General features: G+C 48.1%; 1 protein-coding gene across 1 annotated transcript in view; it reads left to right on the forward strand.

Moving 5' to 3' along the window:
* Positions 1–7,359, forward strand: part of KCND1 (potassium voltage-gated channel subfamily D member 1) — a 128,856-nt gene extending 121,497 nt beyond the window's left edge. Inside the window, exon 6 of the mRNA XM_060252974.1 lies at positions 5,651–7,359. Coding sequence (XP_060108957.1) covers positions 5,651–5,867 — 217 coding nt within the window. The 3' untranslated portion in view covers positions 5,868–7,359. The remainder of the gene's footprint in view (positions 1–5,650) is intronic.
* The last annotated feature ends 11,388 nt before the right edge of the window (positions 7,360–18,747 follow it).

Consider the following 18,747-nt stretch of genomic DNA (forward strand, 5'->3'; position numbering starts at 1 on the left):
TGGCCGGGGGGGAGGGGGGGCGCGGGGGTTGAATGAGTGATGGCTGCGGAAAAGGCTGAAAGGAGACGCAGCTAGTTCAGAGCAAAGAAGGTTAAGGGCAAATTTTATTTATTTTTTATTTTACTTTATAAAATCTATATCCCGCCCTCCCCTGACGGGCTCAGGGCGGCTAACAACCAGAAATTAAATCACGTAAACGTTAAAAACAAAATACGTAATAAAACCATTCGTACAATTTACAATCCTAAAACCAAGATGTGCATTTCTAATTTCTCTGACGTTCTTGTTTCAGTTATAAAATTCAGTGGGGTTGTCGGTCTAGCTACCTCCCTTCAACCGTTAAAAGCAAGTTTAAATAATTCGGTCTTACAGGCCCTGCGGAAGTGTGGCAGGCCCCGCAGGGCCCTGCTGTCTTTGGGGAGGGCATTCCACAAAGCAGGGGCGATTACTGATTACGCTCTGGCTCTAGTGCTGGACAGTTGAGCCTCTTTTGGTCTGGGGATCTTAAGGAGGTTTTGAGACCCTGGACGGAGTGCTCTCTGGGGCACATATGGGGAGAGGCGGTTTCAACTATCCGAAAAAGAGGAGGAAGGGGGACCGAATGCTTATCCGGATCTCTTTGAGAAGCGCTGGCAGCGCAGTAGGCACAGCCTGCCCATGGGCAACGTCTAGCCCCGGGGTCCCCAACCTTTTCGAGCCTGCGGGCATCATTTCCACATGCACCTGCTGGTATGACCTTGGGTCAGTTGTAACTCAAGAGCAGTTCTCGAAAGAGCTCTCTCAGCCCCGCCTACCTCGCAGGGTATCTGTCGTGGGGAGAGACAGGGCAGGAGAGTGTAAGCCGCTCTGAGACTCCAAGGGGGCTTTTGCACAAAAGATTTGGCCTGACCGAACGCCACCTCCCAATCGGACCAAAAGCGCATGAGCACATCTGCCTTCTGAGCCGCATCCATTCCCACCTGATCTTATCAGATCTTAAAAGCTAAACAGGGTTGGAACTGGTTAGTACTTGGATGGGAAACCTTCAAGGAATACCAGAGTCGTGACACGGAGGCAGGCAATGGCAAACTAGAAGAAGAAGAAGATGATACTGGATTTATATCCCGCCCTCCACTCCGAAGAGTCTCAGAGCGGGTCACAATCTCCTTCCTTTCCTCCCCCACAACAGACACCCTGTGAGGTAGATGGAGATATTGGATTTATATCCCGCCCTCCACTCCAAAGAGTCTCAGAGCGGCTCACAATCTCCTTTCCCTTCCTCCCCCACAACAGACATCCTGTGAGGTAGATGAAGATATTGGATTTATATCCCGCCCTCCACTCCGAAGAGTCTGAGAGCGGCTCACAATCTCCTTTACCTTCCTCTCCCACAACAGACACCCTGTGAAGTGGGTGGGACTGGAGAGGGCTCTCACAGCAGCTGCCCTTTCAAGGACAACCTCTGCCAGAGCTATGGCTGACCCAAGGCCATTCCAGCAGCTGCAAGTGGAGGAGTGGGGAATCAAACCCAGTTCTCCCAGATAAGAGTCCGCACACTTAACCACTACACCAAACTGGTTCTCCCTTTGTTTGCCTCTTGTCTTGGAAACCCTACAGCAAGGGGTGGCCAAACTGTGGCTCAGGAGACACGTTTGGCTCTTTCACTGATATTGTGTGACTCTCTAAGCCCCCATTGCCCCATTGTTTGGCCTGGAGACGGTGATTGTCTGTTTAAATCACTTTGCCAAGCCAAGCCAGCAGCTTGGAGAATGCATTGAAAGTTAACGTTACTTTCTTTCCACCTCTCCCTCCCCCATCTATCTGCCTTCCTTCCTTCCTTCCTTGTGGCTCTCAAACATCTGACATTCATATCCTGCAGCTCTCAAACATCTGACGTTCATTCTGTGTGGTTCTTCTGTTAAGCAAGTTTGGCCACCCCTGCCCTATAGGGTCACCATAAGCCAGCTATGACTCGACACCACTTTCCACCCCCAAGGTGCCATGGGACTCCTGTTTTATTGATGTGAACCATCTCCCGCACTTCTCTGGGATGGAAGCGGGAGTGCCTGTGTGGCTGCACGGTCTCTGCTGCCACCTATTGAGCTAAAACTGCAGTGCCAATTGTTTGTAGGCTTCGATCGCTTGCTTAGCTGACTGGTCTGTTTCCTGGGGAACCCAGAGAGCTTTCCTTCTATGAGTGCTGGTGGCACACCAGACCCCTCAAGGGAGATGTGGTGTCATTTGGGGCCAGTGATATGGGGGAACAGCTGCTTGCAAGGTTGTGGGGTGTAGACCACCCTGGACGCTTGATCTACAACAGGGGTGAGCCAGGAGAGCCAGTTTGGTGTAGTAGTTAAGTGTGCAGACTCTTATCTGGGAGAACCGGGTTTGATTCCCCACTCCTCCACTTGCAGCTGCTGGAATGGCCTTGGGTCAGCCATAGCTCTGGCAGAGGTTGTCCTTGAAAGGGCAGCTGCTGTGAGAGCCCTCTCAGCCCCACCCACCTCACAGGGTGTCTGTTGTGGGGGAGGAAGGGAAAGGAGATTGTGAGCCGCTCTGAGACTCTTCGGAGTGGAGGGCGGGATATAAATACAATATCTTCATCTACCTCACAGGGTGTCTGTTGTGGGGGAGGAAGGGAAAGGAGATTGTGAGCCGCTCTGAGACTCTTCGGAGTGGAGGGCGGGATATAAATCCAGTATCATCATCATCAGGGGTGGCCAAGCAGTGACTTGGGAGCCACGTGTGGCTCTTTCAAATGCATTGTGTGGCTCTCGAAGCCCCCACCACCCCGTCAGCCAGCTTGGAGAAGGCGGTACTCTCTTAAAACCACCTCCCAAGCCAAGCCAGATGGAGGTTTGGAGAATGCACTTAAAGTTAAAGTTGCTTTCTTTCCACCTCCCCATTTATTTGCCTTCCTTCCTTCTCGCAAACCTCTGACATTCATGTCTTGCAGCTCTCAGACCTCTGATGTTTATTCTGTGTGGCTCTTACATTAAGCAAGTTTGGCCGCCCCTGATCTAGAAACTACTTTTACTCCAAATAATGGTTATATTGGGGGGGGGGAACAGTACTCTGCACCCATTTGACATCCCTGACTAAGGCTTTACTCCTGCTTAACTATGGGGAGGGACTGTGGTTCAGTGGCAGAGCATCTGCCTGGCTTCAGTCCTCGGCATCTCCAGTTAAAAAGGACTGGGTAGAAGGCGCATGGCCAGCGGGTGGGAGTCTGTGAGGTAGGCGGCTGCCTCGAGTACCGCCGCGCCTGAAGGCTCTCTCTCCCACCACTCAGGGTGGGGTCTTTTGGTAGTGGAGCCACTGGTTGCTGATCCCTATTCTAGGGACCGCCTCTCTCCATATGTTCCTCAGAGAGCACTGAGATCTAGTTCCCAAAATCTTTTAAAAATCCCTGGACCAAGAGAGGCTAGATTGAAAACAACGAGGGAGCAAGCCTTCTCAGTAATGGGTCCCCGATGGTGGAATCAACTACCAGAAGAGGTGCGAGACCTGAATCAGTTTCGCAGGGCTTGCAAAACCGCCCTCTTTCAGCTGGCTTCAGAGACGGAACCCGGCTAAATGACATCTAGCCATCTTGTACGTATTCTGAATTGTAGCACCTTAATTAATAATTTATCTGGCACAACTGTTTATTTAACTTTTAACTTAATTTATAAATGAAAGTCAATTATATTTTAACTGTTTTTATATGATTGTATTCTACTGTAAACATGGTATACACCATGCTCTGTGAGCCGCTCTGAGCCTGCCTTTGGCGGGGGAGGGCGGGATACAAAAATAAACTTATTATTATTATTAGACTAGTTCTCAAGGATGTCATTTCACTTGGCACGAGAGTGCTGAGAAATACAAAACAAGCCAGCATAAGCAGAACTTGCGTTGGCTAGGTATGCGTGATGTGGCGCATCCTATTACAAAACGGATGTGCTGGTGTTTATGGATCAGTGGCAAATATCAATGAAACCGCAGTTGTGGAGTTTGCAGCTGGATGGCCCGTGATTAATCTTTGGAGGTGCGCAGAGGTCCCGCGCTCTGCCCAGAGGCTCCACGCTTCTCCGCCTGCCCAGAGGTTCCAAGCTCTGCCTGAAGAATCCTTCTTAATTAAAGATATGCTAGGAATAATGGCTCAGGATTATTTAGGATTACTGGCGACAGTAGGGGGAGAAATGCTTTCCATATGATCAAAGTCACTTTTTTAAAAAAAATGTATTTTCATCTCAGGGCTGGCTCTGCAAACGAAAAAAAAAATGGGGTGCCAAACTGGATTCCAAGATGGTTTCTCCACCTCCTTTCCTTGTAGCTAAGTGACAATATTCTCAGGATCTTTCATAACTAGGCTTGCCAATCCTTAGTTAGGTAAATAAAAAAACTGCAAAGAGACACCATAAATTTTAAACAACAAAACAGTGTAATGTAGAGGTCAATGGTGTTCTGACAGAGCTTGCATGTAGAACAGACAAGAGCATGTAGCAAAAAGACATTCACAAACAATTCATACAGTCTTTCCAAAGAGTAACAATATTCCAGTATTTAGCTCGTGGAACTAAAAGAAGCCCTTCCAAAGACATCTGTTCTAGATATCAAGACTTTTCATCCGTCTTTCTTCAGTGTGGAGGCTTATTTATCACTGGAACCCAATCTTTACAATACATTCATAGGAGACCAACAGGGTTCAGAACTTGCCGGTTAGATTTCCAGGTTCTCCTTAGTTAGGGGCAGGGGATCCCATGACCATGTATGAATGCATTTGTAATCTCGGTTTCTTTTTATATCTTTTATATTTTTTAATATCTTTTTATATCCAGTGTTTACATTTTTTATATTTGTTATATTCTCATTTGCAACTGTTTTGCCATTAAAGGTTCGGTATGGAGTTAGGGGCAGGGGATCCCCCGGTTTGGAGGCCCTTCCCCTGCTTCAGGGTCCTCAGAAAGAGGAGGGAGGGGGTAAATGTCTGCCGGCCACTCCATTAATCCCTATGTTTGTTTGTTTATTTATTTATTTATTCGATTTATATCCCGCCCTCCCCACCGAGGCGGGCTCAGGGCGGCTTACAACATAAAATCCAGAACAATTAAGATTAATAAATATTAAAATACATATTCAATAATTTACAATAGTTAAAACAAGAAGGAACAGTCTAACAGTCCGGTGCTATTCTCACAGCCTTCCTCCGCAGTTTTTAAATACCAGTCAATTCTATGCCAACCGGAAGAGGACCATCTTACAGGCCTTGAGGAACTGCCCAAGGTATGGAGACCAATTCCCACAAGGTATAATGGAGAGTTGATCTGTAGGTATTTTGGGCTCTAGAGGAGCTGTTTTTTGAGGTAGAGGCACCAGAATTTCAGCATAGCATCTGGTGCCTCTCCTCAAAACACCCCTCCCCAAGTTTCAAAAAGATTGGGCCAGGGGGTCCAATTCTATGAGCCCCAGAAGAAGGTGCCCCTATCCTTCATTATTTCCAAATGAAAGGAAGGCATTAAAAAGGCATGTGGTCCCTTTAAATGTGATGGCCAGAACTCTCTGAAGTTCAGTCATGCTTGTCACATTCTTGCTCATGGCTCCACCCACAAAGTCCCCAGATATTTCTTGAGTCAGACCTGGCAACCCTATTTATAACCCCCGCCCTCTGTCTTTTCCCTCTTCCCAGCCGCTCCAGCCTGAACGCGAAGACCCATGACAACTTAAAGCTGAACTGCGATGCCACAGACTTCACCGCCGCCATCATCTGCATTCCCACACCTCCGGCCAACACCCCGGACGAGAGCCATCCTCCCTCACCCGGAGGCCCCGGCGGACCCCTGCGCAATTCCAGTCTCTCCACCCCCTACATCCTTCACGAGACTGTCAAGATCTCCTCCTTGTAAGAGGAGGCAGGGTGGGGCGGGGGCACTTGTTCTGACTCCTTTCTATACCCAGAGTTGCTGCGCTGGGCCTGGATCTGGCTTATGAACTGGGGACGGGCTCCTCAACAGAAGCCTCCCTCCCCACCCTTCAGCCGCAAACGGGAAGAGATGGAGCGGGGAGGTGTCACAGTTCTTTTTCGTAGAGGGGAGACCGGTGGCCACTAATAGGGGGAACCGGTGCACGTGGGGGGTTCTATTGCCAATCCAGTGCACTCCTCCCCCCAAACAATCAAAGCCATATGGGAGGTGGGTCCCAGATGCTATGCAAATGCAGAGGGATGGAATGATGCAGGGAAAGCTAGGTGTCAAGAAAGCAGACCTCTATGGTAAGCGGAAACATATCCCAGAGGCCATTTTGCTCTACCGAGCCTATTGTCCCTCAAGTAGGAAACGGGCTGGCAGGGGAAGACAGAGTTGGGGGTAAGTTGCCTTGCCCCCTCTGAGAATGAACAGGGTTTTTAAAGTAGCAGGGCTGGACAGCGAGGACCCTTGGGGGGGGGAGGGACTTTCCTCCACTGAGGGAGGGAAGAGGAATCCAGCTATGCGACTGCCCAACTCTTGGTTTGTCTGACCAGAGTGGGTGATGGGATGACAGTTGCAGAAGGTAAGCGGAAGACTTGAAATTGAGGGGCTCGGGTTCCGTCCCTTGCCATTGTATAGGAGCCATGCCGAAGAAGGAAGATGACAGCCAAGTTGGTCTGGATTTTATTCCTACCGAGGTAGCCTGCGGAAAGTTGGAACTTCAGAACACGAAGGGGCGGGGAAAGAAATAGAATCCACTGAGCTTCCACCAGCTTCTTCCGCCTTCTGCCTCTGGTGACTGAACCGAGACATTACTGGGATAGTTGGGGTCCATTATCCTTGCTCCCTTTCTCTCTCTGCCTTTCTCTCTCTCTCTCTCTCTCTTTCTCGCCCAACGAGTTCTCTCTCTCGAAACCTGCACTTAAAACAACAACAACAAAATCTATTGCACCAAAATGCTACACCTCACAGGAATCTCATGCATCACTCCCTTCTTACCTGCACCTGTTCCCCCCACACACCACGTAGCATCGAGACTGTGCATGTGTAATGAACCTCCAAAAGTGGGAGCCCGAGGCACCGGATACAAGGCGTCACGTGCATGTGTATCTTCCCACTCTCCTTTCCCCCCCGGCTGATGATAACGCTGCGAAGAATTGAACTGGACCTGCAGAGCAGTGGAACGGTCTCAGGTCCTCCTCTGGACACAGTTAAGGATGTTATACATAGAGACGATTGATGCTGACCTCACCACTTTTCATAGTAACTGGAGAAGGAACTGAACGTGGCGGAAAGCAGAGAAAGAATTTGGGGGGTGCGGGGGAGATGGATACCGTTCTAGGTATCAGGGTGAGCCATAAGTCTCTTAGCATGCGTTCGATTGGCTAGCTCTCGGCTTCCAAAAGAAAAAAAAAGGGTTCTCTCATCAGGAGCAGCCTCTTGTTTTGATCTACTGTCCCTTGTTTGTGGTTGTCATCGTCGTCTTTGTGCTCGTTGTCTCGGGGACCTCTCTTTGACGATGAATGGGGTTTAAAAACGTGGCCATTTTAGAACAAGTCACCAGGCCTGGGAGGGAGGGGGAGAAAACAGTGGCAATGCCAGCAGGTCAGAATAGGACTCACATTGCGTGCAAACAAATTTTCTCCATTCGGTCCCCCCAGCCCACAAAGACAAGGGATCTAGAGGGCACCATAACTTGATGTCGTTGGACAAGCCCGTGTCAATCACACAACGTATGGTGCTCCCTGACCGCCATTCCTTCTCGCCAGAGTTGTTGTTCTTTACAACCTTTAAGCAATAGCTCCACCTGCAGAACAATTGAAGATAATAAGCAGTGAGTCACTTCCGTGCACTTTAGGGCTCATTCTTTAACGTACGTTGAATGAAGCCACAGATGGGCCCGGTGCATCCATAAAGCAGCATTAGAGAGAGCCAGTTTGGTATGGTTAAGTGAGCAGACTCTTATCTGGGGGAACCGGGTTTGATTCCCCACTCCTCCACTTGCACCTGCTGGAATGGCCTTGGGTCAGCCATAGCTCTGGCAGAGGTTGTCCTTGAAAGGGCAGCTGCTGTGAGAGCCCTCTCAGCCCCATCCACCTCACAGGGTGTCTGTTGTGGGGGGGGGGGGGAGAAGATATGGGAGATTGTAAACCGCTCTCTGATTCAGAGAGAAGGGCGGGGTATAAATCTGCCATCTGCAATTAGGCAGCTGCCTACGAGCGCGGGCCTTGGAGAGGGTGCCGGTTTCAGCCCTCCCTTGTCTCCGAGTTGTGAGAAATATGCTGCAAAGCAGCGAAGTGGCTCTGACTCCCATATCTGTGCTGGAAGCACAAATGGGATGTGGAGCCTCGCTAGTTGGGCCGCATTGCTCGCACCTGTGCTCAGGCTCGTGCGCGGGGGGTGGGGGTGGCACCGTAGCGCTACCACTGGCCACGGAGGCTGCTCAGTAGTTCATAATATGCACTAGAGGGGGTGTTAGTGTCCGCTTAAGGAGCTGCAAACGTATTCAGATGCAGAGGGGAAGCCGAAAGGAGGTTCCTTTAGCTGGAGCAAATGTCTCCTGCATTTTTATACTGCAAAAAGTGGGGACATGGAATCTCCTAAGCGTGGGCTTTACTGAACAAAGGAGAACTTACTTCAGTAAGCCTTACTGAACACATGAGAATTTAGTTCCGGGTACACTAAGGAGGATTCAGCTGCTAATTTGGCCCAACTTGAGTTCTGATCCCAGAATTAAGAAAATGTCTGCTCCAAGCAGGCTCCTCCTTTGAGAAGAGAATGGAAGCTTCATTCACTCTGGCTGTATCCACCTGAATTGTGTCTCTCAGAACCGAGTCCATGCTTAACCATATCAAGAAGCCGGCTGCTGTTGCTCTCCCACTGGTGTGCTTGTAAGAGATAACAGGAAGAGTATGGAAGCAAAACATAACTGCAGCCATCATACATTTTGGGATGTTGCATGGGGATGGGCACAGAAGGGGGAAATGGTGGTTCGTGTTGGTTCGCGTTTCATTTGATTGCCAGAACTGGTGGGTCGTTTCATTTTGTCATTCGTATGGTTGTCTGAACTGGTTCATGGCTTGTTGGTTCAGTAGGTGTAAAATTCAGTGGGAGAGTTCAGTAGGTTCTCCTCCACCCGACCTCCAAGTTTGGTAAAGATTAGATTTGGAATGTCCAAGTTGTAGCCCCCCACAAAAGCAGGTGCCCCCAGGAATGCTCTTCGTGCTGCAAAGTGGAAGCAGCAGGGTCAGGGTGTCGGCTCCCATAAAGCAGAATGGAGCTCCATGATTGACTCTCAGAGCTGCCTATCAAGCTATGGAAACTGCTATGAGTGTTTCCAGGGCTCCCAGAAGTCCATCCCCAGTGTTGCCTAGGGATTGATTGAATCACCGCCAAGCAGTCTGGGAAAATGAACCACAAAAACGAACCACCAGGGGGAAAAGGTGATTCGTTTTCCAGTTCAGGCATGGCACAAGCAAACAAACCAGTCCAAAACTAACCACAATTCGGCCCAATTTGTGCATGAATTGTGATTTGTGGGTCGGTTCGTGCCCATCCTTAACGTTGAGGTGTGGCGCTGGCAGTATAGTGGGGTAATTTTGACTTGGCTCTTAATTGGGGTGGGTGGCTGGCTGGCTGTTCATCATCAGCACCACGAGGTTGAAGAACTACAGTTCCAAGAATGCACTGGGAAGGGGAGGCAGTAGAAAAAGGAAGATGGGGGAAAATCTTGAGTAGAAATTGCCCCCCGCAGTTGCCGGCTTGTGGGGGGGGGACGCTTTACTGAGCCAGGGTGGCTGGGGTCCTACCCCAAAGTCTATCCCTAATGATGACACTTTATGGCACTATAGCAATAATTCACAACTGTATTTTCCTGCACGGAAAAGACAGTCCAGTTACTGATGAAGAAGAAGAAGAAGAATTGCAGATTTATACCCCGCCCTTCTCTCTGAATCAGAGACTCAGAGCGGCTTACAATCTCCCATATCTTCTCCCCCCACGACAGACACCCTGTGAGGTGGGTGGGGCTGAGAGGGCTCTCACAGCAGCTGCCCTTTCAAGGACAAACTCTGCCAGAGCTATGGCTGACCCAAGGCCATTCCAGCAGGTGCAAGTGGAGGAGTCGGGAATCAAACCCGGTTCTCCCAGATAAGAGTCCGCGCACTTAACCACTACACCAAACTGGCTCTGATGACTGCTGTAGTGCAAGGACTGTGAAATATCCGCCCCTGCATAGATGTAGATTACAACTATTCAATGGAAGATAAATATGATCCTATTCCACCTCCCTTGAAAACACACAGTAGACTACAAAGGCCATTCACCAAAAGGTATAATTTCATCAATGCCCAGCGAGATCTGACAAGAAACCTCCAACCTCATAAACTCATAGCAATAGTCCTTGGGGTCCATATATGCAAAAGTAGATGTTCCATTAGTGGGACCAGAATATTTAATAGCATCGTTGTTCCCCTGCCTTGGGGTGTATGTGTTGCGGATCAGGTTCTTGAAGTGTAAGGAGGCTGGCCTCCTTCGTGGTACTTAAGGGGGACGGCATGGAAGCTCTTCATTCCTTTCTTATTGCACATCTTGTTCAGGCTAGGCTACCTATTCCAGTCTCCACATTTCTCACTGTAGTATGGATATGGTTGGGCCTGTAACATCTATCATTAAAAGATGGCGCTGGTGGAGGTGACGCTTATATGAGGCAAGTCACCTCAGAATGGCGACACTTGTATGAGGTGTGTTACCTCAGGGAACAGTGATGCTCACATGAAGCAAGTCACCATAGAGAATGGCAGCACTCATATGAGGCAAGTCACCTCAGGGAAATGTGACACTCGTATGAGGCAAGTTACCTCAGGGAACAGCAATGCTCATATGAGAAGTTACCTCAAGGAACAGATTTTGAGTGCTGCTAAGAGTTGGTGCAGATGTTACCTCAGAAGGATGGTCCCTATGAATAAATGCCCACATAAGTAACTATCCATCCATGTGAGAGGTATATTTAAACTCAGAAAAAGAGAGCAGCAGCAGCTACTTCCATAGTAAAATGGCGTCCGAAGTAGCTGTCTGCAATATTCAGTGTCCCTTCACCTCAAAGGTTAACTGGTACATTTAAAAAAAAAACGTTTGAAAGTTGGCACCAGCTCTTGGGGCAAAATGGGAAACATATCTGACTTTTCTGGTCACAGGCAGAATCCAGTAGGAAGTTCCCCAGCAGCAGCATTTGAGGATTTTTTTTTAATTAAAAAAAAAAGAATTGACAGATGCAGAAAATCATGATGGGGAGAAGGTGCATAGAACGAAACCTGCTGCCCTCATAATGTTCAAACTTCAGCTTTTTTCTATAGAGAAAAACTGAAGAGTTTAGGACGTTTTGTCTTAGAAATTAAGATGGTGAGCGTGATTTTTTAAAATTGTGGAGATGTCTAGATTAAAGAATGGCTGCTACCGACCGGGTATGGCAGAGAATTCCATAGGTTAATTTTGTACTGTGTGGAGAATTACTTTACTTTGCTGGTCTTGGGTGACTAGAATTCGGAATGTTTCAGAGAACGATGCAAGAAAAACAATAGCTTCCCCCAAACACAAAATGAATGAATCGAATCCTCTTCCACATTTGACAGTGGTATGAGACAGGCCCCTGGACCTTCTTGACTTTCCCAGCAGCATCTGATTGGCCTTTGTGGGACCTAGACTGACCCTGGTCTGATCCAATGGGGCTCAACCATTTTCTTGCTCAGCTCCTATACATTTGGTGGGTTGCATGCCTCCCGTGTTGCAGTTGCAAAGAGGAAAGAGACAGTGTGCTTTGGGAAGCACAAAACTCCCGTTGAATGTGTGGTGTAAGTCAATAAATAGGGTTGCCAGATCTGTGCTGGAAAATACCTGGAGACTTTGGGGGTGGATCCAAGAGAGGGCGTGGTTTGGAGAGGGGAGGGGCTTCAGCATGATACAATGTCATAGAGCCCGCCCTTCAAAGCAGCTTTTTTTCTTCAGGGGAGATGATCTCTGCCAGCTGGAGATCGGTTGTAAAAGTGGGAGACCTCCAGGCCCCACCTGGAGGCTGGCAACCCTGGTTGCTAGTGTCCAGGTGTAACCTGGAGATTGCCCAATATTACAATTGGTCTTCAGACAATCGAGATCATCTGGAGAAAATGGCTGCTCTGGAAGATTGATTCTTTGGTATTAGACCCTGTTGAGGTCCCTCCCCTCTCCAAGCCCCGCCCTCCCCAGACTCCACCTCCCAAATCACCAGCTATTTCCCAACCCAGAGCTGGCAACTCAACACTCCATCGACTTTCCCAGTGCTGCCATCTTCTTCAGGAGGCACCAAGGCCCTGCTTCATCACAATAGTGTTGCCAGGGGATCGATTGGTAGCTCTGGGTCAAGTAATGGCTGGAGATTATTTTGGAGGGGTGGACCCTGGGGAGGGCGGGGTTTGGAGAAAGGTGTACCTCACTTTTTTTCTTTTTCCAATCCTCCAAGAGCTTAGAGGGCTCTTAGTACAGGGCTTACTGTAAGCTCCAGGAGGATAGGCTACATCAGGGGCTGTGGCCTAATATGCAGAGGAGCTCCTGCTAGAAAAAGAGCCCTGGTGACCACAATTACTAAATATTAGTGTGCTTCAAAACTGACAGGTAAGGACAATATTGCAAAGATACATTCACCAAAACAAAGGTAACGAAGTCCAATAGGCTAGTGGCGTCCCAATGTACAAGAAGTCGACTTTGTTCTCCTGCTTCAGAAGTTCTTCCAGCAAAGGTGTACCTCACTTTTTTTTTTTTTTTACAATAGTTTTAAAGTACATCTATACAGGACACCAAGTCTCGCTACAAATTTTCTTACGATGAGCAACGGCTCCAAAATGGCTCAAGGAGTAAGAAAACTATTGTACCCAGGGCATTTTTGTAGCAGGAACTCCTTTGCATATTAGGCCACACCCTCCTGAGGTAGCCAATCCACCTGGCGTTTGCAGTAGACCCTGTACCAAGAACCCTGTAAGCTCTTGGAGGATTGGCTGCATCAGGAGGGTGTGGCCTAATATGCTAAGGAGTTCCTTCTTCAAAAAAAAGTCCTGATAGTAGCTATTTATGTATAAAGGAAGAAGATTGTGAAACCGACTTCATTGATTGAAGCTGTCTTTATTGGAGAAAAAGTGGAGTACACCTTTGCTGGAAGAACCTTTGAAGCAAGAATACCAAGTCGACTTCCTTTACATGGGGACTCTACTAGCCTATTGGATTTTTTTTACCTTTGTTTTGGTGAATGTATCTTTGCAATACGCCAGTTTGGTGTAGTGATTAAGTGCACGGACTCTTATCTGGGAGAACTGGGTTTGCTTCCCCACTCCTCCACTTGCACCTGCTGGAATGGCCTTGGGTCAGCCATAGCTCTGGCAAAGGTTGTCCTTGAAAGGGCAGCTGCTGTGAAAGCCCTCTCAGCCCCACCCACCTCAAATGGTGTCTGTTGTGGGGAGGAAGAGAAAGGAGATTGTAGGTCGCTCTGAGCCTCTGTCCTTGAAAGGGCAGCTGCTGTGAGAACCCTCTCAGCCCCACCCACCTCACAGGGTGTCTGTTGTAGGGGAGGAAGGTAAAGGAGATTGTGAGCCGCTCTGAGACTCTTCGGAGTGGAGGGTGGGATATAAATCCAATATCTTCTTCTTACCTGTCAATTGTGAAGTACACTGATATTTAGTAATTGTGGTCACTATAACCGGCGGGTAGTATTTATTTAAATCAACCCACCTGGAAGTTGGCAACCCTGACAAACCTCTCCCATCTGACCTTCACCATTCCCAATTTGTCCCAAACTCCTCATACAGGGAAAGGAGAGGGAAGCTAGATTAGCTTTCTCCTGCACCCCTTCTCTTTCGCTCCACCAGGAGCCACAAAATATACTTTAAAACAGGGGTGTTGAACTCATTTGTTATGAGGGCTGGATCTGACATAAATGAGACCTTGTCGGCCTGGGCTGGGCCTTGTCAGGCCGGGCCATGTGTGTACCTATTTAAAATTAGGTAGCAGAGATATAAACTTTTTAAAGGACACAGAAAAACACAACTAAAGGTTTTATTAAAAAAAAATCTTAAAACATGCTTTAAAAAATTAGCACTTGTTCGTCTTAAAGGTCCTTTATTTGTATTTCTCCCATGGGATCCAGGGAACTGGGCAAACTGATTCTTCCCTCCCTCTTCAGGGGACCAGTAGGAGGAGGAGCCTCAACCTATGGAGAAAATCAAGGTTTCGCTCCGTGCGATTGAGCAAGCCTTGCAAAGCAAGTTGAGATGCAAAAGGAAGCAAGAGAGAGTGAGAAAGAAGCAGACAAGAGCCAGTTGCTTGGGGGCCTCATTCGGCCCCCGGGCCGCATGTTTGACACCATTGCTTTAAAAGAATATAGGCTTTCCTCCGTCTGTCTTTTCTCTTGCAAAACAAGGGGGCAGGGGGGAGTTCCAGCATTTCCCATTCCAACCCCTCCGCTCAGAGAGGTGGTGGGGAGGACAGGAGACACAACAAGGACTCTCCCCCCACCCCGATCCTGATTGGGATAACAATTGAGGAATCACCCTGAAGAACATTCTTTGTAGGGTTGCCAACCTCCAGGTGCTGGCTGGAGTTCTCCCAGGATGACAACCGATCTCCAGGCAACAGAGATCTATTCCCTCTGGAGAACTGGCATAGCCCACTGAAGTCCCTCCTCAACACCAGCTCTTCTCGGGCTCCGCTCCCAGAATCTGGAAGTATTTCCCAGCCTGGAGTTGGCAACCCTACTTCTGAGTGTGCTGTTGCTTGAGACTGGCTGACAACACTGACAGTGCTTTGCTAAGCAGTTCCGAATTCTCTTGGATATTGGCAGTGGCGAACACAAAAGGTCTTGCATCTTCCATGGAAGACCTCGTTTCTTGTATGGGTGGAGGAAAAAATCTCCCATGCCCAGGAAAAACTGCATCGGAACCAAGTGATAAAACTTTTCCTTGGAGTATATTATTCCAGTCTAGGGTGATCTATATTTCATGCTCCACCATGCAAAAAGAAATTAAAAAAAAATAGCCAACCACCCTGCACATAGAAAAAATATGCCAAAGAGAAGGTTTCTCCCTGATACGTTCAGGGTAGGGTTGCCAAGTCCCCCCCCAGCCTCTGGCGGGGGACTTATTTTGCATGTACTTTGTGCACGCAGCACGATGACATCACCAACGAGTGATGTCATCATGCCGGCAATGTTGTGTGCTGGCACTGGGCCAGTGAGGGGAATTTCCCCCGTCGCCGGTGCAATGACATCACTGAGTGATGTCATCGTGCTGACGATGGCGCGTGCCGGCCACTCTAGGCATTTTCAGAAAAACTCTATGGTTTTCCCGGATATTCTAGCATTTTGGGAGGGAAAAACTTTATGGTACCATAGAGTTTTCCCTCCCAAATTACTAGCGTGTCTGGGAAAACCATCGAGTTTTCCCGAAAATGCCTAGAGCGGCCGGCACGCGCCATCGTCAGTGCGATGACATCACTCAGTGATGTCATTGCACCGGCGACAGGGGAGGTTCCCCTCACTGGCCCAGTGTGGGTTGGTGGGTTGGGAACCTCCCAGACGGGAGAGTCCCCGCTTGAACTGGGGGCTTGGCAGCTCTAATTCAGGGCTGGCCCTAGGGCACACAGGCCCTCCATGGCACTGCCCCCCTCTACAGTGATGCCTGCAGTGCCGCACCCGACTGCCCACATGGCAAGGGAGGAGAGGTGGAAAGCGGCAGGAGAGCCAGCACAAGAGTAGGGAAGGCAGCGCAAGAGCGAGAAAGCTGGCACGAGAGTGGGAAAGCTGGTGTGAGAGTGGGGAAGGTGGTGTGAGAGCGGGAAAGCCTCTGCAAGTTATGTGCCGGCACGCTAAGCAAATGTATCATGCATTCACCTTTCACATGCAGGGAGATTGTTTTTGGTAAGAGAACATTAGGCTACGCAGCTGTTCAGTACCTACAACCCAAAGTGATACAATCCATGAAAAAAATGTTATTAAATTCTGCTGAACATATAAATGACATAGGGTTTCCAGATATGGATTGGAAAATTCCTGGAGATTTTGGGTGGAGACCCTGGGCTCTGGAGAGGGAAGGCACCTCCCTGCTGTCTAAAGCCATAAAGTCTGCTTTCCAAAGCAGCCATTTTCTTCAAAGGAACTGATCCCTATAACTTGGAGAACACTTGCAATTCTGGGGGCTCTCCAGCCACCACCCGGAAACTAGGTGAAGATACGCAATAGGCTACACAGAGGAATGATGTTGCAACCAACTAAAACAAACCACTCTGCGAAAAATACTATTACAAAATGTAACTCATACAAGGATAAAAGTGCATTTCAGCAATTAACTTGCTGACCAGATGAAGGCAGCAGCGTTCCAATTTTGTGCCTGAATTTGTGAAAGATTTGAATATTGTGAATGTTTTCTACACATATACTGCAAGTTTTGCAAGACCCTCCCTGGAGGAAGGACCTGGCCGTCCGATACGCGCTTTACTCTGATAGCAGTCCTTTGGAGCTCTTTTTGGATTCATGATTTGGACTTATTCATGATTTTTTTTATTTATTTAGAATTTATATCCCACCCTTCCCACAAGTGATCTGGACTATCTGCACACTGTTGCATATATGTGCATAAATATGCACATACGGTATGTTAAATAATGAGGTTGCTGAAATGCACTTTTTTCCTTGTATGAATTACATTTTGTAATAGTATTTTTCACAGGGTGGTTTGTTTTAATTGGTTGCAACCACCTGGAAACTGGCAACATTAATATGTTAGGCTAGACTTGGCCCTCACTAGGACGAAGTTTGAACTCTGGCCTAAGAGAGGGGAGGTGCGGCTGGAAGTTGAGACGTCTGGTTTTTATTCTGTGCATAAATGTGCTTCGTGTGACCTTGGTCAAGTCACCTCAACTCAGGTTCCCGTTTGCATACAAACAGGAAGAATACAACTGACCTATGGTGGGAAGAGATGCGAGTGAAGAATGTGTGTGTTGTGATTGAAGGCAGATGAACAGACGATGAATGTCAAGGGACTCGGGGAGGGGGGGGGGGAGAAAATGCTGGAGAGGGGCTGCTTCAATAAGGCAGATGCTGCTGTAGTTTTGTGCCAATAAAATTGGATGAGAGCTCAAACAAATGTTTCCAGGATCCGTTTCTTGCTCTGGGTTGTCAGTGTGTCTTGGGATTCCGGGGTGCGGGCACTGACCAACTGGTAGGGTTGCCAGCTCCAAGCTGGGCTATAGCTACAGGGGTGGCCAAACTTGCTTAACATAAGAGCTACACAGAATAAACACCATCCCTTTGAGATGACGGAGGGAGGGAGGAATCATAGGGTTGGAAGGGACCTCCGGGGTCATCTAGTCCACCCCCCTGCACAATACAGGTAACTCACAAACACCTCCCCCACAATTCACAGGATCCTCATTGCTGTCAGATGGCCATCTAGCCTCTGTTTAAAAACCTCCAAGGAAGGAGAGCCCACCACCTCCTGAGGAAGCCACTGAGGAACTGCTCTGATTGTCAAGAAGTTCTTCCTAGTGTTGAACCAGAAACTCTTTTTTATTTAATTTCAACTCATTGGTTCTGGTTCAACCTTCTGGGGCCACAGAAAACAATTCTGCACCATCCTCTATAGGACAGCCCTCCAAGGACTTGAAGATGGCGATCCTATCACCTCTCAGACGCCTCCTCTCCAGGCTAAATGCGTCCAGCTCCTTCAACCTTTCCTCGTAGGACTTGATCTCCAGACCCCTCACCATCTTCGTCACCCTCCTCTGGACCCGTTCCAGCTTGTCTATATCCTTCTTAAAATGTGGTGCCCAAAACTGAACACAATACTCCAGGTGAGGCCTTACCAGAGTACAGTAAAGTGATAGTATCATTTCACACAATCTGGACTCTTTCTTTCTTTCTTTCTTTCTTTCTTTCTTTCTTTCTTTCTTTCTTTCTTTCTTTCTTTCTTTCTTTCTTTCTTTCTTTCTTTCTTTCTTTCTTTCTTTCTTTCTTTCTCTCTCTCTCTCTTTCTCTCTTTCTCCCTCCCTCCCTCCCTCCCTCCCTTCCTTCCTTCCACCTCTTAATCTAAGTGCTGTGTAGGGAGTTCACAAGTACCGAAATAACGCAACAAAAAGCAGTAAAGCTCCAAGATCAATAACTGATAGCAAAACTTCCAGTAAGCTGAGTCAGTAATCCTAATAACTAACAGCAGAAGTGGCAGTTTAAAAGAAAGCTGTCAGCAATTACTGTCGAAAAGAGAAGAGCGGTAGATAAACTCAATGGAAAGCAATTAAAGGGGAGAATGAATGAAGCTGGTAAAATACGCTCATTATCGCCACAAGGTGGAATGATAACACTGTCGTCATTGGGCACCTAAGCCTCCAAAGAGTCAGGGCTAAGAAAGAAGAGGGGAAGTTCTAAGGGTGAGGTGCGGCTCTGAAGCAGCCATGTGCAGTAGGGATTCTGAGGATGCTCTTAAAACGGTTGGTCATTGGAGGCAATGGCCCTTAAGGCAGGGGTGTCGAACTCATTTGTTATGAGGGCCGGACTGACATAAATGAGACCTTGTTGGGCCAGGCTGCGTCAGGTTGAGCCAGGCCATGTTGGGCCAGCCACATGTATATCTATTTAAGATTAGGTAGCAGAGATATAAACTTTATAAAGGACACAGACAAACACAATTAAATTTTTTTAAAAAAAACAACAACAACTAAATTATGCTTAAAACATAAGCACTCATTGGTCTTAAAGGTGCTTTCTTGGTATTTCTCCCATGGGATCCAGGGGGCAGGGCAAAGGAAGCTG

Source organism: Heteronotia binoei, chromosome 13 (assembly GCF_032191835.1).
Source record: "Heteronotia binoei isolate CCM8104 ecotype False Entrance Well chromosome 13, APGP_CSIRO_Hbin_v1, whole genome shotgun sequence".
Taxonomy (NCBI): Eukaryota; Metazoa; Chordata; class Lepidosauria; order Squamata; family Gekkonidae; genus Heteronotia; species Heteronotia binoei.